The sequence below is a fragment of the Micromys minutus genome (assembly GCF_963924665.1).
Source record: "Micromys minutus genome assembly, chromosome: 11".
Classification (NCBI taxonomy): Eukaryota; Metazoa; Chordata; class Mammalia; order Rodentia; family Muridae; genus Micromys; species Micromys minutus.
Genome location: NC_137980.1, coordinates 13,039,633 through 13,064,015, shown reverse-complemented (window position 1 = coordinate 13,064,015; position 24,383 = coordinate 13,039,633). Strand labels below are relative to the sequence as shown.

At 42.3% G+C, this 24,383-nt stretch overlaps 2 protein-coding genes across 2 annotated transcripts in view; one reads left to right on the top strand and one right to left on the bottom strand.

Annotated features, from left to right (window-relative positions):
* Nucleotides 1-17,227, top strand: part of ATG10 (autophagy related 10) — a 251,348-nt gene extending 234,121 nt beyond the window's left edge. The window contains exons 6-8 of the mRNA XM_080925753.1: nucleotides 14,233-14,330; nucleotides 14,976-15,091; nucleotides 15,386-17,227. Of these exons, the coding sequence (XP_080781879.1) occupies nucleotides 14,233-14,330; nucleotides 14,976-15,075 (198 nt within the window). The 3' untranslated portion in view covers nucleotides 15,076-15,091; nucleotides 15,386-17,227. The remainder of the gene's footprint in view (nucleotides 1-14,232; nucleotides 14,331-14,975; nucleotides 15,092-15,385) is intronic.
* A 4,922-nt stretch (nucleotides 17,228-22,149) lies between these two features.
* RPS23 (ribosomal protein S23) lies at nucleotides 22,150-23,643 on the bottom strand. The gene is made up of 4 exons (XM_080924982.1): nucleotides 23,591-23,643; nucleotides 23,065-23,224; nucleotides 22,439-22,559; nucleotides 22,150-22,343 (listed from the first exon to the last, which is right to left on the bottom strand). Exons 1-4 carry the CDS (start codon nucleotides 23,592-23,594, stop codon nucleotides 22,197-22,199), a joined length of 432 nt encoding a protein of 143 aa, XP_080781108.1. The 5' UTR covers nucleotides 23,595-23,643; the 3' UTR covers nucleotides 22,150-22,196.
* Nucleotides 23,644-24,383: the final 740 nt, after the last annotated feature.

The window sequence follows — 24,383 nt, the reverse complement described above, 5'->3', positions numbered from 1 at the left end:
AGCATAGATCACCAGAGACCCCCATTTCAAAACAAAATGAAGATGGATATGGTGATGAGTCCTTAATCCCAACATCTGGAAGGCAGAGTCAGGTGAACTTTGTTAGTTTAATACCATCTTAGTCTACACAGTGAGTTCTAGGCCAATAGGGGCTTCATGGAGAGACAAGGTAAAAATGATGATGATTATGATGGTGATGATGGTCCAATAACCGTAATAACAACAACTAATACAAAATTAAGGAAAATCAAATAGAACATTTAGAAAGCAAAGTGTAATTAGAAAGCCTAGATTAAAATGCAGATAAATATAGCTAAAGGGAATATCAATGTGCTAGAAGGTGAATCTGAAGAATTGTGTATGTCATAGTAAGAATGAGATGAAGTGGTAAATTTTCTCACAGGCTAAGGGACATATATAAGGATGGGAGAGAGTTGATGTGTGTAATAGGATTTTCAAAGAATAAAGGTGAGGTAGTAATCGGTGAGCTAATTCCAAGAATTTCTCAGAATGGTTAGAAGGGCCTCCCTGTCTGTTTGGGAAGACCAGTAAATCTCAAGCAGTATAAACAAAGGGAAAGCCCACACCCCGACACTTCACGGTAAGCTACCAGGAGGAAGGAGAAGGCCTTAAAACGATGCCAGTTAACTTGCAGTTACAAAACACTGGAAGCTGGAAACTGAGGTGTGTAACTTGAGTCCTGATAGATATACACGTAATCTAGAATTATTTTACCTACAACTTTTTTTTTTCTTTCCAGAAATGAGGGCAAGATGGAGCAGCCTAAGATGGTACTGTTTATTACCTGCAAATGCTCACTAACAGGCACTCCTGAAAGATGTATTTTAGGGATAAAGGAAAGGATCTCCAGAGGTAGAGGCAGGAGAATCAGGACAAGGCCAGCCTCCAGTTTGAGGCTACATTAGACCCTGTCTCAACCACAACAAAAATCCTCTTAATAAAAATGTCCATAAATGAATGTTAAGAACAAAATGTAAATGGATAAAATGTGAAAAACTCACAAGGAACATGGAATTATAAAATACTAATAATGTCTACAGATCTGAGCAGTGGCAAGAAGAACTGAGATACCAGGAAACTGCACTTAAGGAAGGAGAGTAGAGAGGGATACATATCCTACAATACTTCAGTTGGGAAAAGAGGAGAGTGAACAAGTAGTTTTATCAATAAAAAATGTTTAATTAAATATTTGGAGGATAACTTCGAAATTAAACATACATGTAATGCTCACCCTAAATAAACAAGAAAGAGTAATGTGAAAAGATTTTTCCCTGTGGCTTATGGCCCTTGTAGAGGACCCATGTGCTGGTACAGTGGCTTCTGTACCAGGAGATCTGGTGCCCTCTCTGCCATCCACAGACTCTCCATATGCAGTCTCTGTAGATCTTTCCTTGAATCCCTGCTCCTCTATTTGGCCTTGTATTTCCTCCCGTTTTGTTCTCCCATCTAAGAAGGACTGAGGCATCCACATTCTGGCCTTCCTTCTTTTTGAGCTTCATAAGTTCTGTGGATGGTTTCTTGGTATTCTGAGCTCTTTTGGGAGGAGGGAGGGGGTCTAGTATCCGCTTATAAGAGTACATCCATTCCTCTGTTGAGGGACATCTGGGTTCTTTACAGCTTCTGGCTATTATAAATAAGGCTGCTATGAACATTGTTGAGCATGTGTCCTTGTTAGATGTTGGAGCATCTTTTGGGTATATGCCCAGGAGTGGTATAGCTGGGTTCTCAGGTAGCACAATGTCCAATTTTCTGAGGAACTGCCAGACTGATTTCCAGAGTGGTTGTACCAGTTTACAACCCCATCAACAATGGAAGAGTGTTCCTCTTTCTCCGAATCCTTGCCAGCATCTGCTGTCACCTGAGTTTTTTATTTTAGCCATTCTGACTGGTGTGAAGTGGAATCTTAGGGTCGTTTTGATTTGCATTTCCTTGATGACTAGGGATGTTGAGCATTTTTAGGTGCTTCTCAGCCATTCAATATTCCTCCGTTGAAAAGTCTCTGTGTAGCTCTGTACCCATTTTTTAACAGGATTCTTTAATGCTCTAGGGTATAGCTTCTTGAGTTCCTTGTATATATTAGTTATAGCCCTCTATCAGATGTAGAATTGGTAAAGATCTTTTCCCAATCTGTTGGTTACTGTTTTGTCCTTTTGACTGTCTTTGGCCTTACAGAGGCTTTGCCTTTGTTATTACCATGTTGAGCCTCATTCATAGAATGATGTCATAATTACAAGCTAACTAACATGATGTAATGAGCCAGTGTACCCAGAAAGCGAGAAATGTATTATTCTCTATTCATGTTTTTCTAGACACTTGTGGAACATTTAAAAGAATAATAATAGGAGGCGCAGAGCTGCCTCATAAGATAATAGTTCTTGCTGTGCAAGCACCGAGTCATGAGTTCTAATCCACAGAACCCACATGGGAAAGTAGGCACAGTCACACACACTGTAGTTCAGTGCTAGGGCAAGCAGGGACAGGAGGGACACTAGGGTTTGCTAGCCACAGCTTAGCTTCAGGTTCAGGGATAGATACTGTCTTACAGGACCAAGACAAAAAGTGATAGACCTGGACCTCTGGCGTCTGCATGCATGCTGGAGTCTGTGCATACAGCACGCACGCACATATGCACGTGCACACACACACACACACACACACACACACACACACACACACACACACACATTTTCTTTTACATTAAGATCACTCCAAACATACAGTACAAAACAAATAGTAAAAGAGAAGATACCAGTACTTAGGATTGCAAAAGCCACAGGTAGCAGGGACTGAAACAGAGCAGGCACTTGGAGAACGTCTGCTCATTAAAGCAAAAGCAGCTGGAACTGTGAGCGTGTGTGTGCAGTGGATGTGTGTGTGCAGTGGATGTGTGTGTGCAGTGGATCTGGAAGGGAGGCGTTCACCGGAGGTCAAATCCTTCTCGTCCCTTCACTCTTGTTCTGTATCGTCTGAGCTAGTGTTTTTTCCTGTTTGGTTTTTGAGATGGGGTCTTGCTGTGTAGCCCTGGCTGTCCTAGAACTTGCTGTATGGACCAGATTGGCCTCTGCCTCCTGAATGCTGGGATTAAAGGCACACGCCACCATACCCAGCCTAACCTTTCTCCATCACCATACCCAGCCTAACCTTTCTCCATCACCATACCCAGCCTAACCTTTCTCCATCACCATACCCAGCCTAACCTTTCTCCATCACCATACCCAGCCTAACCTTTCTCCATCACCATACCCAGCCTAACCTTTCTCCATCACCATACCCAGCCTAACCTTTCTCCATTTCCGAGGAATGTGCTCAGAATGGAAGCAATGATCAGTCTGGAAGTGTGTGAAATTGTACTGGAGCCCTCCCGGAGAGCCAAGGGAATTAAGAAATGAACCTAGTAACTCATCATTTTTATTCCACATGAGACGAAGGTGCGGTGTTAGCATTCCCTCTCATAGTTACGTCTAACCGTTCTAAAAGCAGTTCACAGTATTCATGTCAGACTTACTTTATGCGACATTTAACCATCGAAAAGTTAAATTTCATAAGGCAGTATGCCTATGTAACTCCTCTGGAGTCACCGAGATAGAAATCTGACCCATCACTTCTATTGCACAAAAACCCCGTTAGCAGAAATGCGTTCCAGGGACCGCTTATTGAGTTGCAGGCCTAACCCTGCCGGCTGTGAGCCTCCTCAAGGACGGTTTGCTCCATGCCCAGTTGCTGAGTTCAGTCGCACTAACAACAGATGGTAGCACCTAAGTGTGAATTTACCTCTCAAACTGATCTAAAGCGAATAACACCGAAAGAGATCCTGGCAGTTTTGATGTTCTTTCAGTTTTGAAAAAAAAAGGGGGGGGGGAGGTTGTTGAACAAATCAAGTGTCGAAGTTTAGATTTTTTCCCCTTTGATTCCAACATGTAATTCCTAAGTGAACTAAGGACTGCTTTCATCTCTGGATCTGGCTGTCTACAGAGAAAGCAGAAAATGCAGACATTATTTCCTGAGGGGCTCAGTTAAAAGAACTGTCCATTGCAGAAAAGTACCTTTTGAAAAATATTGTCCTGATTGTCATCACAGGTCAGACACCAGAGCATTTGAAACCTTCCCCCCTACTGTGCTGGATAGTCTTATATATAACGTGACACACGCAAAAGTCATCTGGGAGGAGGGAACCTTAATCAAGAAAATGCTTCCATAAGATCTGCCTGTAAGCAAACCTGTGGGATTTTTTTTTTAAATTAGTTGATTAATGTGGGCGGGCCCAGCCCATTGTGGTGGTGCCATCCCTGGGCTGGTGGTCCTGGGCTATTATAAGACCGCAGCCTGAGCGAGCCATAGGAAACAAGTTAGTAAGTAACGCTTCCTGGCTCCTGCATCAGCTGCTGCAGGTTCCCTGATTTCCTTCCGTGATATGGAGTGTTACGTGGAAGAGTAAGAGAATAAACCCTTTCCTCCTTAAGTTGCTTTTGGTGATGGTGTTTCATCACAGGAATGATAACCATAACTAAGACCCCTACTTGGTCTGAAGACAAATTTCTAGGCTTAGAGGATCAGGTAACTGAATGGGGCTCAGGAACAAACATGGAGGGAGGGTAACTGGCATTATTAAAGAGTGTGATAACCTAATCTCATCCATCTTAGTCAGGGTTTCTATTGCAGCAGTGAAACACCAGCACCAAGGAGGAAAGAGTTTATCTGGCTTACACCTCCAAATCAGTCTGTCATTGTGGGTGTCCGGACAGAAACTATCTAGCGGGACAGGAGTAGATCCTGGAGGCAGGAGCTGATGCAGAGGCCATGGAGGGATACTGCATACTGGCTTGCTTGGCTGCTTTCTTATGGAACCCACGACCACCATGGGCTGGGCCATTCTCCACTGATCACAAATTGAGAAAATGCCTTACAGCTCGATCTCCAGGAGGTATTTTCTCAACTGAGGCTCCTTTCTCTGGAATGACTCTTCAGTTGTGTCAAGTTGATGTAGATTGTACTGAAGCTGTTTGTATTTTAATGTTAATTTCACTTCCCCAACTGCCCTCCTACTCTGGTGGTGACCTCAACTGAACCTTCCCATTTTAATTAGTAAAATAACGGAGAGCCAGTGGCTGGGCGGGGTAAAGGAGGTGGAGAAAGGGAGTCAGAGGTGAGAGGAAGGAGGACAAGAGTAGCCTCTAAGGTGGAGATCCCTAAAGATGAACTAGATCCAGGTGGGCTTAATTGGCATTAAATAGTTATGAACATATAAGGATATTATAGGCCTAATATCTCATATAGAGAGGGTTTGTGGACTGAGAGTTTGATATATAAACTTGTATGAAAAGCTGCAGGCATTAGAGTGGTGTTTCTGTTGGAATTTGGGGTAAAGAAACACCCCAGGACGGAGGCGGTAAACAGGCAGAGTAAAACCGCCAAGGGAAGGGAGTTGCATGGACGAAGTGAGACCATGGGGGTAGCTCAGACCAAGTGACAGAGGTGCTCCCAACTCTGTACTAGAAGTGGGCCCTTGGAGTGAGACCACAGGCCGATAAAGAGATAAGTCTTTTTTTTTTTAAATAGTTACTGCAACAAGTTGATACACAAAACCTGCCAGCACAACCACCATCTTACCTTTGTATCCAACCTGGGGAAAAAAAAAAGACTCCCATTATTTAAAACACCTGGGGCTCAGCAATTAAGAGTACTTGTTCCTGTAGAGGACCAGGAGAGGCTTCCTAGCATCCACGTAATGGCTTACAGCTGCCCTAGGCTCCAGTACCAAGAAAGCCGATGCCCTCTTCTGGTCCCCTCCAGCACCGAGCATGCACACAGTGCACATGCATGCATGCAAAGCACATAAAAATAGTAAGAAAGACTTTCAAAGAGCAGCCCTTTAAAAGTGATGCTGAACACTGTGATTAATAGGGCCTCCAGGAGAGCACAGCCGACACGAAACCAGATATGAGCTGAGCTCTCAGCCCATCCTAGAGGATGCAGCTCTCAGAGGTGAGTTGCAGCTCAGTCAGCTCCTGGGACCACTCCTGGGACCCACTCCTGGGACCTCCCGGGGGACTTCAAACACCTGATCAAGAAGCAGTCACTCCTTTCTAGTCTGGCTGTTAACCCGTCTAGACTACCAGCCAGCATGTGTACAGACTTATAGCAATAGCATCTTCTTGATGTATGATTCCCAGCCCCTGACTCGGGTGTCACCAGCTTGGTCCACTGCATGGGATGGGGAAAGAGAGGAGCTTGAACTTATATATAAGTTATATGATATATATATATATATGAACTTATATGATATATATAATGTATCCACTGTACTCCAGAATCAGAGTCAGCATCCCTAAACCCCTCAAATACTACTACCTCCTTCTAGATGCTGTTCCATGAACTCATTTCTTTCTCCCTTTTTATTTTATGTGAGCAAAATGACTGCTAGGTCACAGATGCTGCCCCTATACAGAGGACCAGCCATCCCTTAAATCTTATCTAGCACCTTCACAAAACTGCTACGCTCCTAGAATGTAACAGCCCCAAGAAAGAGTGAGACAATGGTATTAGTTTCCTAAAATGCAGCTTTCTGTCCTGTCTAATATTATTACTAATCTGCTAAACTCGGAGAGCCTGCTCTCCTAGTACAGTCCCCTACGCTTCAGAGTCCACAAATGTAAAGAATTTTCTTTGTTCTTCAGGTGGCTGTTTTACCTCCTACCCCAGTTTCTTGCTGCCCATAGTTAGCATTATTAGAGGACCAGATTACCTGAAAATATTTGGCCAAACTGAAAAATCTGACTTTTGTGGCCTCTGTAGCATTATGACCTCCATGAATAGAGCTGGAGAGATGGCCTGGTAGCTAAGAGCACCGCTCTTCCAGAGGACCTGGACTTGATTTCCAGCATCCACATAGTGGCTCGCAACCCTCTCAAATTCCAGGTCCTAGAGATGCAATAGCCTTGTCCTCTGGGGGAACCTGTACTCACATGCATATTTCTACACAGAATTGTCCTCTGGGGGCACCTGTATGCATGTGTATATACCCACACAAAATTGTCCTCTGTGGGCACCTGTACTCACGTGCATATACCCACACAGAGAGACACACTTGGTACCTGATATTAAAAAATTAAATTCTTAAACAAAAGATCTTCGGGAGCTAGTATAGTGTCCGTGTCTGTAATTCCAGCACTTGAGAGGTAGAGGTAGGAGAGTCAAAGAGTTCAGGGTCATACTCTAAGGTATAATGTGTTCAAAACCAGCCTGCACCACCTGAGGCTCTGTGTCACAGAGAGAGCGGTAGAGGAGGGATGCAGGAGCTAGCCCTGGTAGCACATGCCTAAAATATCAGCGCTTTGGGGGTAGATTCAGGAGGCTCAGAAGCTCAGTAATTCTCAGCTACATGTGTAGTTTGAGGCCAGCCCAGGTTACATGAGATCCTGGTTCCAAAAAAAAAAAAAAACCTGTCTCCATGGAAGTAACCACATTTTTGAATTCCCAAAATGCTTTGACTTTACTTGGACTTAGTCATAAGTCAGTTGAAAATTATATAAGAATTATTGCTAAGAGGATACATGAGAAAATATATACATTCAGATCACACCAAGCAAGCACCATTTTTCTGTACAGTGTGAGCACTCCTGGTTTCCTAGAGATTTAGGGCTATGTGTCCCCCAATCCCGGTGTGTAGGCTTGGTGTTTCTGACCAAAATGTCTGAAATAGAAAATGCTCTGAAATCTAAAACTTTTTGAACATCAGCAAAAGTTTCAAATTTTGGAGCATTGTAGATTCAGGTTCTATGTGAGAAATGCTCAACTTGTAAAAAGTCTGAAAATATTCCCAAACCTCCAAATTTGTGATGCTTCTGTTCCCAGGCATTTAGGAGAAAGGAAATAAAAGTTTACTTTCAGCATTTTAAAAATTAATACTCCATCTACCTCTTAAAACTAGTTAAGAATCTGGTTGATTTTCCTCAACTAAGAGAAACTAATACTGTTTAGAAAGCATTGTGTGTCAAAACACATAGAGTTTAACTATATAATCAGTTAAGGATATTTTCAACACATTGCTAGAAAATTCTTATGCTTAGCAATATATTTCAGGGATTTCATAATCAAATGAATCTTTAGATTCTAAATGCTCTCCCACCAAAGCCCTTGCTAACAGTCTAATGCTAGCTATACTGCTGGGTCCTGCTTTGATTTCGACCTGGTAACTCCTGAGCAGTCTGCCGTCCCTTCCTCTCTTTCCTCTATGATTTCTGTCTTTAAGTTTTTTTATATGGTGATTACATTTACTGATTTTTCTTATATTGAACCATCTCTGCCTCTCAGGGATGAAGCCTACTTTTTTATGTTGGATAATCTTTTTGATGTGTTCTTGGATTCAGTTTGCCAGTATTTTATTGAGTATTTTTACATCAATGTTCATAAGGGAAATTGATCTGTGCTCCTCTTTTTGTTGATTCTTAATGTGATTTGGTTATCAGAGTAAATGTGGCCTCATAGAGTGAACTGGAGAATATTTGTTCAGTTTCATGAAATAAATTGGGGAATATTGACATTAACCATTACTTGAAAGTCTGTAATTAACCATTACTAGAATTCTGCCCTAAATCCATCTGACCACAAGCTTTTTTGGTTGAGAGATTTTTAATGACTGCTTTTATTTCCTCAGCTATCAAATGTCTATGTAAATTGTTTTTCTGATCTTGATTTAACTTTGGTAAGTGCTGAGAAAATTATCCATTTCTCTTAGATTTTCCAACTTGCTAGAGTACAAGTTTTTAAAGTATGTCCTTATAATTCTCTGGATTTCCTTGGTGTTCATTATGCCTCCTTTTTTATTTCTGATTTTGTTAATTTGGATAGTCTTTCTCTGGATAAGTATTCGTCTATCTGGTTGCTTTATCTCAATGAACGACCACTTTGTTTCATTGACTCTTAGTGTTATTCTCTTTGCTTAAATTTTATTGATTTCAGCTTTCAGTTTAATTATTTCTTGCCATCTACTTTGGTGTACTTACTTCTTTTTGTTCTAGAGCTTTCGGGAGTACTATTAAGTTGCTAGTATGAGATCTCCCCAGTGTTTTTGTAGGCTCTTGGTGCTGTAAACTTTCCTCTTAGACTTATTTCATTGTGTTTAGGTATGCTATGTGTTCATTTTCATTGAATTCTATAAAGGCTTTGATTTCTGGCTTTATTTCTGTCTTTGCCTATGTTTGATTCAGTAGAGAGGTGTTCAGTTTACATTAAATTGTAAGTTTTCTCTTACTGTTGATATCCAGCTTTAATCTCTGGTATTCTGATTGTATACAGGTAGTTTTTTCAATTTTTTTATCTGTTGAGACTGATTTCTGAGTTTGTGGACAGTTTTGGAGAAAATTTCACGAGGTGCTAAGAAGAAGGTGTATTCTTTTGTGTTTTGGTGAAGTGTTCTCTAAATATTTGTTTGGCCCCTTTGGTTTGTAATATCTGTAGTTCTTTGTTTAGTTTTTGTCTGGATGATTTGTCCATTGGTGAGAGTGGGGGATTGGAGTTTTCCAAAATCAGTGTGTGAGGGTCAATAAGTGATTTTTAGCTATAGTAGTGCTTCCATTAGATGTTAAGAATTAAAATGTCCCCTTGGTAGGTTTTTTTCTTTGAGTATATAGTGTTCTTCACTATCTCTTTTTATTAGTTTTGGTTTCAAGTTTCTCTCTCTTTCTTTAAATATTAGAATGGCTATACCAGTTTTCTGCTTTGTTCCAGTTGATTGGAATATCTTTTTCCAACCCTTTACCCTGAGGTAATTTCTATCCTTAATGTTGAGGTGTGTTTCTTGTATACAGCAGAAAGATGGGTCCTATTTTCAAATCCATCCTGTTAGTCTGTGTCTTTTTATTCGGGAATTGAGACCATTGATGTTAATAGATATCAATGACCAATGAGTGGTGAGGGTGGTGTGTGTATGCCTACCTTCTTTTGGTTTTGCTGGTATGAGATTATTTCCTGTGTTTTCAAGAGTATAGTTTACCTCTTTAAGTTAAAGAGTTTTTACCCTAGTGCCTTCTGTAGAGCTGGATTTGTAGATAGATAGTGTTTACATTTGATTTTATCATGGAATATTTTGTTTTTTCCATCTATATGATTGAAAGCCTTGCTGGGTACAGTAGTCTCAACTGTCATCTGTGGTCTCTTAAAATCTGTAGTATATCTGCCCATATCTCTGTCTTTAGAGTCTCCATTGAGAACTTAGGTGTGATTCTGTATTTCTGCCTTTATATGTTACTTAGTCCTTTTCCCTTGCAGCTTTTTCTTTCTTTGTTTTGTATATTTAATGTTTTGATTATTATGTGCTGGGGGTGTGTCTTTTCTGGTCTAACCTATTGGTGTTCGATTGTTTCTTGTACTTTATATTCATATCCTTCTTTAGGTAAGGAAATTTTTCTTCTATGACTTTGTTGACTTTCTGGAACTTTGAACTGGGTTTCTTCTCTTTCTTCTGTTGTTCTTAGCTTTGTCCTTTTGTGTCCCAGATTTCGTGGATCTTTTGTGTCAAGAGGTTTGTGGATTTAACATTTTTTTTGAATGATGTATCCATTTCTCTGTCATATCACCAATGCCTGAGATTCTCTCTTCCATCTCTTGTATTCTGTGGGTAAAACTTTCTAGTTTTAGTTCCTGTTTAAATGTTTACGATTTTCTTGGTTTTGGACTCTTATCCATTTGACTGTGATACTGTCACATCTGTCACCGAAATGTATGAATTTTCAGCCAATCTCTTTTTGAATATTTAGGGTACTCTTTTCTCCTGTCTTCAGATTCCTAGTACGTGAATGTTGCTGCAGTCTAGAAAGCCTGCCAGGTGTATGAGGCTCATTTTCTCCTCAGTTTTTCCCCTTCTCTTTTTCAAAGTGAATATTTCTTTTAACATGTCTTCCAAACCACTGATTCTGTCTCCTGTGCTCTCACTTCTGTTGATGAACTTAGCAGTACATCTCTGCCTGTCACAGCACAACAAGTGTGACATTTCTCTAGGCTTCCTCCTGAGCTTTCCTTCCCTTTTTAATGATTGTTTACAGAAACACATTTTCATCTACGGACATGCTTGTATGGCTGGTTTGAATTCTTTGCAAATCCAATGACTTGGCCCACTCAGAATGCATATTTATTTTTAAGTGAATCACCCTATGTGGTTTCTTCATGTTATTCCTGTTTAGCTTAGTAACTATCCTGGACTTTGTCTTCAGAATTGGTCTCCCCTATGAGCATAAGCACTGATATGTCTGTTATTTTTCTTTTCAATTCTGTTTTTTTGTTGTCGGTTTTGGTTTGTTTTGAGACAGAGTCTCACTATGCTACTCAGGCTGATGGGCCTCATGACCTGCCTGCCTCAGTCTCCCAAAAGGGTGTATGCTACTCAGGCTGATGGGCCTCATGACCTGCCTGCCTCAGTCTCCCAAAAGGGTGAAGTTATACTCATAATTTCTGTCCCTGTGTCTGTTCCTGTGTCTGGCTCTTTATTATCATTTTGAACAATTTTTCCTGCCTTGCTCAAAGTGACTCAGCTATGTCTGTGTAGTTTACAGGTTGGCAGAGTTCAGCACGTCAAACTCAGACTCTATGACGTACAGCCTCTCTTTCTTGCTACTGGCTAATATATGGGTAAAGTACCCCCAAACTTGAGATCCTCTACTTCAGGGTCTCCGTGTTTCAGTGTTTGGCTTCTTGCCTCCTCTGGAAGTCCCGTCTCTGGCCCCAGAGCCAGAGAGCTCCTTCCTTAAATCTGGTTTTTCACTGGAATTGTTGGTGCTTCTCAATTCTGTCCAGGACCACTGCAGCCCCTCTGGCAGCACAGCTCCTGCTTCTTATGACCAGAGGGTGGGCTCTGGCAAAGCCACCAGTGAGGGGAGGCAGGATCTGGTACAAGGGATATGAAGTATTCCTAAGCAAGAAAGCTGCAGGAGTTCCTCTGTTTCTAATTCAAAATCCTTGAGCGCCAATTATAAACTATACTTATCAAAATTTTTATTTGCCTTTGGTTATTGATTCCTAGTCCCTGGAAATTGTTTGTGCGGACCTGATGTTTGACAGTTTCATTCAGGTTTGTGTTTAACTTGAGAGGAGAGTAGTTGCTGACCCATTTTGTCACCATTGGGGATCTGCTCCCTCCACTGTCATTTCTCTTCCCTTTTTGTAATATTTTTAATTCTTTAATCATTTCATAAATGACCTTTAGTTCCAGCACTTCAGAGCAGAGGCAGGTGGATCCCTTGAGTTTGAGGCCAGCCTCATCTACACAGTGAGTTCCAGGACAACCAGATCTACACAGTAAACTCTGTCTTGAAAAGGAAAACAATTTCTTAAATGTATTTTCAACATCTTTACTCCCCAGCTTCTTCCCTTATCCCATCCTTTCTCATCCAGCTTTAAGATTTCTTCCTCTTCTTCTTCTTCTTCTTCTTCTTCTTCTTCTTCTTCTTCTTCTTCTTCTTCTTCTTCTTCTTCTTCTTCTTCTTCTTCTTCTTCTTCTTCTGCTTCTTCCTCCTCCTCCTCCTCCTCCTCCTTTCTTTTTCTCCTCCTCTTCTTCTGCTTCTTCTGTATCTGCTTCTGCCTCTTCTGAGACTTTCCATCATTTATGTCCATAAACCGGCAGAAGAGTGATCTGTAGCTCATGTCTAAACATCCCCTATAAAGAATATGAACTTACATCATAGGGGATTTCAGTTATAGAAATAGCCCTGTACATTTCAGAGACAAAGGGGGGGAGGGAGTCAGAGGAGAGAGAAATAATGCAGATCATTTGTTGTGCTCACAGAACATGTGCCCACTGACACTGGGAGGAAGTTAGCTGGATGAAGCAATTAGCACACTAACCAAATTTAAGCTTAAATATGCAAATGACTTTGGTTCCTTGACTACTAACTAGGAGGTACGGGAAATTCTTTGTTCTGACTGTCAAGTTACTGATCTTCCTGTACATCACTGAAGAAAAATTAAAATAGTTACAAGCCAAATAGAAGTATTGGCTAACTGAGACAGAGCCAAGGAAATGTATTTAATTTATAGTGTGTGAATGGCATGTGTGTCCCATTGTGCTCAACAGTAAACCAGTGAATATCTCCTGTAAAAGTATCTGTTGTTTGCCTGATATAGTTGTCATGTTGGAGGCTTACTGCTTCTATCTGCTAGGCTAAGCCTAGTCCTGGAAGCTTCTAGCCCACATTCCATCTTATCTAGACCAAGAATGTTTGGCCCCTGAGACTTACTGCTGAATAAGCAAGCCTACCCTTTCTTGTTCTTTATGAACTCTGGCTGGCTGGTTCAACTCAGCTGTTCTGGCTCAAAGTCCTCTCCAATCTTACTGATTCGATGTGGCTTCTCTCTTGGCCTCAGACCGAATTGATCTGTTTGGCTTCATACTAACTCTGGCATGAACCATGGACACTCATATAAAAGAAAGCATTTAGTTGGGGACTTGCTTACAGCTTTAGAGGTTTGGTCTGCTGTCCTCGTGGTGGGGAGCATGGTGGCATGAAAGCAGAAATGAGATCCGTCATGATCAAGAGGCTTAAAGAGAACCTGTGCCAGGCATGGGCACATTCTCTCCAACAAGGCCACACCTCATAATCCTTTGGGTTTTTTAAGATTTACTTATTTATCTTATTTATATGAGTACACTGTGGCTGTCTTCAGACACACCAGAAGAAGACATTGGACCCCCCACTCACATGGTTGTGAGCCAATATGTGGTTGCTAGGAATCGAACTCAGGACCTCTGGAAGAGCAGTCAGTGCTTTTAACCACTGAGTCATCTCTGCAGCCCCCATAATTCTTTTTAAACAGTGCCATCCCTTGATGGTTAAGCATCCAATGGAGCCTAAGGGGTCTATTCTCATTCACACCACCACAGTGGGTAAAAGCACTTATAACCAAGCCAAATGACAGGAGACCAAACCCCAGGACCCACGTGATGAAAGGAGAGGAACAACTCCTGCAAGTTGTCCTCAGATCTCCACATGTAAGTATATTTGCACATGCTTATGTTTAAGGACACGCACACGAATGCACACAGATGTATGCATACACATGCACAAACACACAAATGCACACACACACACACACACACACAAGCACATATACATGGTTTGGGGGAAAAGAGAAAAGTGGTGTACAGATTTTAAATAATAAAAAGGAAACCAGATTGCTTAACTCTTTTCAAGTAGTTCACAGTGACAGTTTGGATTTCTACAGGAGCATCCAATACTTGGGCAGCCATTTTTTGTTCTACATCCCTGCAAGACAAATGAATTCATGACTGCCGTGCTAAAGAATTCACAGAAAATCAATAGGTAAGAAATACCATCGAGACTCACGGCACTCTACTCTGATTTTAAAGGTGTAAATCTTTTTCATGTGACTCCAAAATAAGAAATATTCTTTCTAATCAAAATGGTAAGCGCATCGATTTTGTCTGTGTGCTGGGTGTTCTGAGTTTAGATATATGAACACGCTGGGCTTTTATAACATCCCAATAACTTTTACTTAATCTTCGGAGAAGAAAGCTAAAGCACAGAGGAGTTAAGCAACTGTGTCAAAGTCACACAGCTGTTTGAGGCTGGACTGGGATTTGAATACAGGCAGCAGTAGGATTTTAACCACTGGCTCAATTTATAATAGGTGTTATAAATTCAAATGGAAAATCGGGGCCATAGTGAGGAATCAGAAGCCCTGTTCTGTTTTCCAAGTTAATTATCTTGGTGAGAGATCCTCACAGATCCTCAGATCACAAACCCAACTTACACTGAGTAGCTGGCATCGTGGGCTCAGGAGTTCCATGCAAGCCCCAGGCACTAAATGGCAGGCATTAGGGGCTCAGGAGTCTCATGTGAACCCCAGAGAAAAGCCTTATTTCTTGTCCTTTTGGCCACTCCCTGACTTGCCATCAGAAACTATGATGGAACATTTGTATTACCTATATCTTACTTATTTCCTAGAAATGTCAACTACATCACATCGTGGCTGAGCATCGTGGGGCCAGTTGTTGGTCTGAATTTACCTCTGAGCTATGCTAAAGCAGCCTCACAGTCTGAGTGATTTGTAAACAAGCAAGGTAAAGAGAAAAGCCTGGGTTTCACTCTTTGTTGTTAGAAAGATGATGGTATCTCTCCCTTAGCTACACCTCAGGTCAGTTTGCATTGTCTCTGTTGGGCTGGGTCCTGGCTTGACGGCTCGGCTTGTGTTCCAACAGTGACCTGTCCTGTTATCTGGGCAGAGTTTTATTTTGTTAGAGAGAGCATTCCCACAACTACAGGAGTGGGTGGTTCTATTTTATGGACACTAATTCTTGAAATAAAACTTTGCTGCTTTTTTATTCTCTTTGTTTTTGTTTCCTCCTTGTTCTCAGGTCTGCTGATCCTAGAAACTGCAGCATGAAGAACTGAAGAATGCCAGCTGTGCCTGGGAAGCCTCAGTTCTCATGGCAGTGGGACTGTACTAGCTCATGTCACCAAGATTTGATACACATTTCTTTCCTTGGAAAGAAAACATCTGCAGAATAGTGTCTGTGTGGAAGGAACAAGTCTCAGATTCAGCTCACTATAAATAACAAAAATGAACCTATTTCAGCGATGATGTCATTGCTGACGTCATCAGGGCTCACACAGGTCATTTTTCCTAGGCACATTCCTCTGTTGTGGAGATCGATAGGGAAGTATAATTGTGTGCTCACTTTAGTGTGCGATGTGTGAAAATTAAGACGTAGAATTTTCCTGTTCCTGAAAATTAATGTTATAAATATGACCCATCTTAAATTATTTTCCCAAGCGTCAAACTCAGGAGCAATGATTATTTATCACTCACCAAAAAAAAAAGTGTGTGTGTGTGTGTGTGTGTGTGTGTGTGTGTGTGTGTGTGTGTGTAGACATAAAAAAATAGATACAGAATAAAGACTAGCTGATCATTTTAATATAATAATGTGTTTTACAAGCCAAGTATGGAATGGTAACAACAGGTTTTTTAAATAGCTATAGAAAACATTCAAGCATAGCAAATGCCCTTTTTTTTAAATAAAAATAACACAATCTTTTTTCCCATGATTGCTCTGCTGTAGCACTGTGGGCTTTTGTGTAAGTCTTCATAGCCCTACAATGTTCTTTATACTATGAGAACAACAAGCTATCTCATAACGTTGCTGTGAGAACTATATGAAGTCATTAATGCACAATTATTGAAACATATAAACAAATTCTAATTAAACATTCACCTGCTGCAAACTGACTACTGTTAAGTTAGCCCATCGCATGCATGTTTCATAGCCACCAAGGCAGCTAGACAAACCGTATCTGGAGAATTACAGATCTCTTTATTTTAGATTTTTGTTTTCTAGAAGATGAACATGGAAAATACGATTGCTCTAGTTCCTTCTGTGCAGTGTGCTCTGCAGAATCGCCTGAGGACACCTTATTCTCACACATGCCAGAGCCACCTCCTGGAACATCCTGACTGGGGTGACCTTGGCAACCATACTCCCTGGAAAGCCTCTGCTTTGGATTAACCTTTACCATAGCAGTGATTTGTGTTCCATTAGTCCCAGCAAGCCCTGCTGGTTCTCTCTAAACAATAGACTTGCTCCCTGGTGTTTGTCAACACAAGGTTCCATCATAATCTGATAAACTCATTATAAGCTGATAATACTACAAGCTGAGGATGTGTTTAATAAATCCAACCTACTGAGCATCGTAGTCTAGCTAACCCATTTTATCGTTTAACTTTTATACTTTTGCCTGTTTTGTTCGTGTATAAGCACAGTATAGGGTGCTTGCCACAGAGCACTGTGGAGACAGAGGACAGCTTGTGCGACTGCGTGTCCTAGGGACCAGACTCCTCTGAGCTGCCTCACTCACTAAAGTCATGAAAGTGCTGAGTATCCCACATGCACAGGTAATTGCGTTTTGTAAATGTTACAGAATGTGAACACGCAAAACATGAGCTCCAAAAACAGCATGATAACAAACACAATCCTGTAGGGTTGCCTGGATTGACCTTGACCTCATTCTGTAGCCCAGGCAGGTCTTGAACTCTTGATCTTCCTGTATTTGCCTCCCTGGTTTGGGTCTACTAGCTTGTGCCACGAGACCTGACTCATTAGGAGCTTTCTGTGATTGCTCCTTCACGTTGACCCTTCCTCTTATTCATGGTGGATTGTAAGTCATTGAAGGTGAGGACACTTTTGGGATCTGGTACATGCCATTCGTTCTAAGAGACTCCCAACAAAAATAAACTCAATATGTGAAAACAGAAACTAAAGTTGACAAATATATTGAGAAACAGAAAGAACATGGAGGTGGGTTGGGGAGCAACTGGGGAAGGGGGCAAGTATGACCAGAATATATTGTATGAAAAACGTTTTTTTCCAATTCAAAAGAAGGGGAGTCTTGTAGCACTCAGGAGGCAGAGGCTGGTGGATCTGTGCTGGAGACCAGTTGGATTTACATAGCATATTACTGGTAAGATTCTATCAAGAACAGGGAGATGAGGAGAAGGAAGAGGAAGAGGAAGCCACCGCCCTTGGCTTCTTATCCTCTCATGGTGGATCCAGTTTGCAGTAGAGATGGTGTTTGCTCTCTGGCCAGTAGGAAGATTAGAGTCTATTAAGATCAGAGCAAAATTGGGTTTTCTCATCTCTCCCCTTGATAGTCATTTTAAAAATAAAGACATTAAGAAGAAAATATCAAATGTATTTCACATAGTCAAAGCGCCATTGTTTTTGAACTTTGGTCAGTCAGTTGTCCTCAATGGTGGGTTTGTATTTGTTCTGAGAAAGCATTATTAGGTATTTCATCTGTGGGTGAGAGTCTTAGGAGATGTGCAGTGCTGCATACTAGGCTAAGTCATATATGTGGTTTTGTTACTAAGCTGTCTTTAAGCAGCATGGCTGTATACATGCAGTCTCTGTATAAGCGTGTAAAATCTTCACAGGATGTGTGTGTCTTGTGGAGGTAGGGTTGGTATGTGCTGGTTCGCAATTCAAGACAGATTTCTAACTTCAAGGAACAGAGATCTGAAAGCGTCCCACTTCAAGGATCCTGTCATGGCCAGTGAGCTGCTGTCACTTTCATCGGAGGACGGTGGTTAGCTGTTCTTGTACCTGTAAGCTCGGCTATTCTCACGGACATCTCTGAAACGGCCCCTCTGGGTCTCAGTGTTTGTTTCTTGTTTGTTTTCTGTTCTGTTCTGTTTTCTCTTATGTATCACATCCTGACACAGTTTCCCTCTCCCCAGTCTCTCCACCCCCACCCTCTTCTCCCTCAGATTCACTCCCTTCACCCTCTGCCTCTCCTCAGAAAAGAGCAGACCTCCAGGGACATCAACCAAACGCAGTAACAAGCTACCAGGAGACCAGGCACATACCATCAAATCAAAGAAAACTCTGTAGGAAGAAAGGGGCTCTAGAAGTAGGCAACAAAAAAAGGACGCCCCAGATCCCACCCAGGATTCCCACAAGAACACAAGCTACTCAGCCATAGCATGTATGCAGAGGACTGTAGTCAGTACAGGGTCCCTAAAAGACCTAGTCAGCTGATTCTGTGGGCTGTGTTCTCTTGGTGTCCCTGACCCCTCTGCTTCCTCCCCCTTCTCCATAGGACTTCCAGTTGCTGGCTGAAGGTTCCTCTTGTCTCTGATGATGAATCTACTAGGCTCCGGAATCCCAGAACACTCTGTAGGCAGAACAAACTGTAGGTCAGAAGTTGTGTGGCTGGGTTGGTTTCCCAGCTCCTCCACTTGAAGCCTTGCCTGATGACAGAAGATGGCTCGTTTAGGCTCCCCATCCCCCCTACCTGGAGCCTTTGCCAGGGTTACTCTGGTAGATTCCACGGAGCTTCCATTGCACTTGGTTTCCACCTCTCCCCAAAATGTCCCCAGTTCCTGTTGTTCCTCCCAGTATTTTCTCCGCCTCTCCTGTTCCCAGCCCCACCCACCTGCAGTCGACCTGGGAAGTCCTCCTTGTTACTCCACAGGTCTGCGGGCTGTAGCATGATTTTCTTTCTACTTTACATCGACGTTGTGTTTCTAATACAGGGTCTCACACTATAGTTCAAGGAGGCCTCAAAATCAATATGTAACCTAGGCAGGCCTCAAACCCATGGTAATTCTCCTGCCTCAGCCTCCAGAGTGCTTGGGTTACAGGTATAACATGCTTATATTATGCCTCCGTATTTTATAGGGTGTATGGTAAGTGGTTTTGCCTTTTATTCTTCAATTTGGTGGTGATTTTTAAAACAGTATCAAAGCCCTTGCCTTTCCTTTGATGTCAGCAGCGACATCTAGTGTTCTTGTTGCCACTTAATCCTTTACTTTTTGTAAAGTATTAAAAGTGAACCCAACCCCCATGTATTCTATGTTCAAATCAATCTGTATAATAAACTCATAGCAGTGTGATACTTTCTTAGGTTTCTTTAAAGGTGTCACATGTCCTGAATCTATTACTAGTTACAAAGAAGAATGCTAGCAAGGGTGGCATGGCATGTTAACAGGAAACCTCAGTTGGAATAGATCTGCAGTGCTTGGTGATTAGCTTTTGCCAGGCTTTGCATGGCAAATCACACTCAGTATCTGTTGGAGACTTGAGTTATGTCGGTAATCAGAGCCAGAGGATGTAGGCTTGCAGGATAAAGAGATCTGATCGGAGGCTAAAAGACGGTAACATTAAAAAAGTAGCCATGACTACTGTCCAATAGGGCATCGTCAGTGAGTGGGTTTTTATCTACAAAGGTGAGGCTATTGATACCTATAATCCCAGCATTTGAGAGGCTGAGGCAGAACGATTGTCATGAGTCCAAGGCCACACTGGGCTGTGTAACGGCTGCCAGGCCAGGTAGGCCCACTTACCAAAGCTCTTACCTTAAGCCACATAAATGTACCACACAGCAGTTGTCACTTGACTGCCCCCACCTCTTTATTTTACTGATGGCCCAAGTACCCTGCAGCTGTACAGATGTTCTTGTATGGCAGGTGTTGTGGCTACACAATTAGAATGTACAGAAAATTATAAATTATGAAAAATTTTATAAAAATGAAGACTGGTACGATCCCTCACATACCTAAAAATCAGAATGAGCACAAGATATTCCATAGTTGCTTCATTTACTTCAGTTGCTCCAGGACCTTACAGCCAACTATATATAGCTCAGTGGTTAAGCACACTGACTGCTCTTCCAGAGGTCCTGCGTTCAATTCCCAGCAACCACATGGAGGCTCACAACCGTCTGTAATGGGACCCAGTGTCCTGTTCTGGTATGTCTGAAGACGGTGGCAGTGTACTCCCATACATAAAATAAATCTTTAAAATCAACCAACATTTTAACCCCTCAGCTTTGGTGTTTTGTCCTCTTCTTCTATGTCTGAGGGTGGGCTTCGTGCCCATGTTGTGATTATAAATTTACTAGAACCTTTGGGTCAATTTCATTTACAGTGACTGTAATCAAGCCACTAAGTACAATCAAAGCAGAATGGACAGGTGCATTTTACAGGTCCCATAGGATGGATCAGTGGTACGGTTTGTCCCCCACAGGTTCAGTCATGGGGTAGGAAGAAGTTGGTTGACAGTAAACAGAACCCTTGCATGGCTTATGTCTCAGTTCCTGCCACTGAGTTTCTGCTGTGACTTCTCTTAGGGATCAACTGTTCCCTGGAAGTGCAAGATAAAAATATACCGTTTGCTCCCCATGTTACTCATGAACTTTTATCACAACAGAAATGTTACTAATATACCCCAGTTCTAGGGAATCCAACACATACCTCTGGTTCTCACAAGCAGGGCAGACACAGTATGAATGTACATTCAGGCAAAATACTAATGCACAGTAAAAATCTTTATTTTATGTATTATACTGTAGCCATCTTCAGACATCACAAGAGAGCTTCTGATCACATTACAGATGGTTGTGAGACACCTAAGATCCTCTGGGAGTGCAGTCAGTACTCTTAACCACTGAGCTGTCCTTTTGTCAACCTGGGCAGAAGTAGCCTCAAGATTATGTCTGCTGTGCACACCTTTGGAATGTGTTTGCCATGGTCATCAAGTGTTTACATTTCTGCATATTACCAGTTTTTTTTCCCTTACATTCCCAATAAAAGAATCTAGCAGTGACTTGAAAATATTTGTTGCCTTTTAATTTTGGTAAGATCCTCAAACAATTTAAAAACTGGACCAAAATGAAAATACAAAAGCTTGCTTTGGAAGAACCTCTAAGGACTTAACACAGGTTAGAAATCCTTTGGTCTTCTGACCCTTGTTCCCATTTAGACACTAGAATCTTGCCACTCACTTGTCTTCAGTCTTGATACCGCAGATATACAGTCTTAAAACCAAGTTACCCTTAATATTTTTAAACTGCCCTAGTTCGTCCATACATTTTAGTGTTTTCCTCCATTCCCTTCTCACACCATTTCTAAAACAGGCTTCACTGTGATCCTTACTGGCCTTTTCCAATCTGCCTGCCTTTGGGGATTTTTGAAGGTGAGAGCCTCTGTGCTACATCCTCACTGAGAAAAAGCATGGAGACTAAGCTTTATGTTGGGTGTTAAGGAAGGAGCTTTGGTCACCTACACGGATGGGCAGAGGAACCAATATCACTGGCTTTTAGGAACCCTTATGAGTTTGGTAGCCACTGTACTGAGGGGCTATGTAGCTGGTTTAAAAAGGGAGTTGGGGAAGACCCTGCAAAGATAAGTGAATAAGGTACACAGGCTTCCTTGCTCAAACCTTTCACTATGTCCCCCAGTTTAATGATCTAACACACACAAACTGAGGGTTGCACCTCCCCATACACCCAGAGTTCTTCCTGCCTCAGGCTCCCAAGTGCTGGGACCCTCTGGAACTTTGTGCATGCTGAGTTCTCCACAACCTCACACTGAAAAATTTAGTATAGATCAAGATCTTCCTAGCATCAACTAAGGACCTCTATGGTAACTTTATTAAACTTGACAAGTGCCAAGAATAGAAATTCGAGGCGCATGGAGAACACTGCAGGATGCGGTTCTCAGTTTAACTGCTGCAGCTGTGTAACAAGCCCCACCTACGTCACAAAATATTTAGCAACTGCCTCCTAAAACTGGTAAAAGCCAAATATTTTTGGAGTTTCAGGGCAGGAAGTAAGACACAGAATACTTTTTCAGAATATGAAAATTTATTACTCTGTTTCCATTGTCAAATTTTAAGATCTTGGTCTTTCTTTCTTGCCTTTGTACAGAGCCAAAAGAGACACATTGGCAACTTTAACAACCTTAAAGCGGACTCCAGGAATATCACCCACAGCATGACCTTTTCGACCAAATCCAGCAACTAGAACTTCATCGTTTTCCTGAAATAAAATAAAAGTCCATCATAGACATCAGTGACAACTGGAACAAATACCCAACTGCCACCCCCTAAGCAGGAATTGCAATTAAAAGTCACCTCAATGAAGTTCAAGCAGCCATCATTGGGCACGAAGGCTGTGATCTTCTTGCCGTTCTTTATGAGCTGCACCCTGACACACTTCCTGATGGCAGAATTTGGCTGTTTGGCTTCAACCCCTCTGAAACATCAATAAATGGTACATGTGAGTTAATAAGGTTAAAAATGATTAATAATAAAGTAGAAACAGTCCCTGCTCAATCCAGTCTCAAATCCTGCAGATGCTACCATTTCAACTAAGTTTTTCCAGGCAAACAAGGATTCAAACTCTTGTTGCTAGATTTGTGAACGCTACACAAAACTCACCACTTTAAAAAGGCAAAAGCATCAGAAACATGTCAGAAAAAGGAATTTTTTCAACCCAAAAAAGATCCTAAGAAGTGTACCAGATGGCTAAGGAACAGCTCCCACTGTTCAATATTCGCTTTAGTATGTATTATTACTTTTGTTATCTTCCGTTGCTTCCAGACTACAGCTTAAATACTTTGGTAGTCTAAATTGCCAGCACTAATCCTAATACTTTCCATTCTTACAAAACCCCAACACAGGCTCACGACGCTTTCTAGCTTTCGAATAATTGGTTCGCTCTCGTAACTAAGGCTTCTGGGGCGCAGCCTTTCACTTACACTTTTTCCAGCACAATTCCCTTAGCATGAGAGGCGCCCCCAAACGGATTGGCCTTCAGGGCCGTGCCCAAGTGGGCTTTCTTGTACTGCTTGTCATGCCACTTCTGGTCCCGCCGGTGACTGCGGAGCTTCCGGGCGGTACGGAGACCACGACACTTGCCTGAAAAAGAATCATCATCGAACCGTCCATAAACCCTCCACACGCGATCCTCAGTCCTTCCTGTGGCTCCTCTTAGCCTTGGGCCAATTACCCTCGAAGCCCCCTAGTTCAGAGATGCACAAGAACCCAGGCTAGGGCCTTTCAGCGTATTTAAGTTCCCAGCGCAACGGGTCTGGGGCTGGCGCCCGGCAAGGCGGCCCGGAGGCCGCAGGAACTCTCCCGCATGGCCACGTGCGCGCAGGACGGCGCTTCTTTTCCCGGCCCCCTCCAGGATATAGTCTGCTCCCCTGTCTCGCCCCCACCACAGCTCGTACTCCGAGCTCTCGGTCCCTCCAGCGGCCCCTCCCCGCAGCCCGCACAGCTCACCCATCTTGACGATGCCACGGGCCCGAGAGAAAGAGAGACGCGGTGCAGGAAGAACCCACAAGGCATTGCGAGAAGCTCCGCCCAGCCGAAGGCCCCGTGAGGCTGTCCGAGCGGCGCCTGTATGTCGGTGGGTAGAGGGGTGGTCTTTGAAAACCACTCAGTGCCTCCACTTTTCTGAGACACAGACTGGGTTTTATTTAATATTTAACAAATTCAAAGAGAAACTCGTTTACGCTCTTATTTCCTTTTCAGGCAAATGACAAGGCTAGAGGAATACGGACTACCAATCCCAGAAATCTTTGCGCTAATTACTCATTGCGCAGGCGTCCCCTGCAACCCCCGCGGGCGCAGGGCTGGGCGGTGCTAATCAGGAGAGGGCGGAGCTGGGTGGGACTGGGCGGAGCGGGAGGTGCTCAGCTTCACCTAAAGTGTATTTAGGAAATGAGGTGTCTGCTCACAGATTCGCATTCTTCACAGTAAATTATAGATTTTAATGAGGCAATGGCTCAGTGATGAAACTCTAGCCAAACTTGAGCTGTAGACAGTGAGCTGACGTTTGTTGGTTGCGCGTCCTTGCTTAGTTATAGTACCTTTACAACCCCGAGATTTTCCTGTAATGTGAAGTAAATATAGTTTTTCTGGGATGGTGAGTCACTTAACAACAAAAATTTTAATGTCTTTGCACTGGGGGTTTGGCAGTTAAGAGAGTGAAGATTCTCTTAACAGAAGTTCGTTAAGTTTCTATTCTAGGTAAAGAGACAGAGTATATAAATATAAAAAATATTTTTACATA

Coding starts and splice junctions, on each gene's coding strand:
- RPS23 (XM_080924982.1), bottom strand. Junction 22,560..23,064: donor GGAATTGTGCTGGAAAAAGT/GTAAGTGAAAGG, acceptor TTGATGTTTCAG/AGGGGTTGAAGCCAAACAGC. Junction 22,344..22,438: donor GCTGCTTGAACTTCATTGAG/GTGACTTTTAAT, acceptor ATTTTATTTCAG/GAAAACGATGAAGTTCTAGT.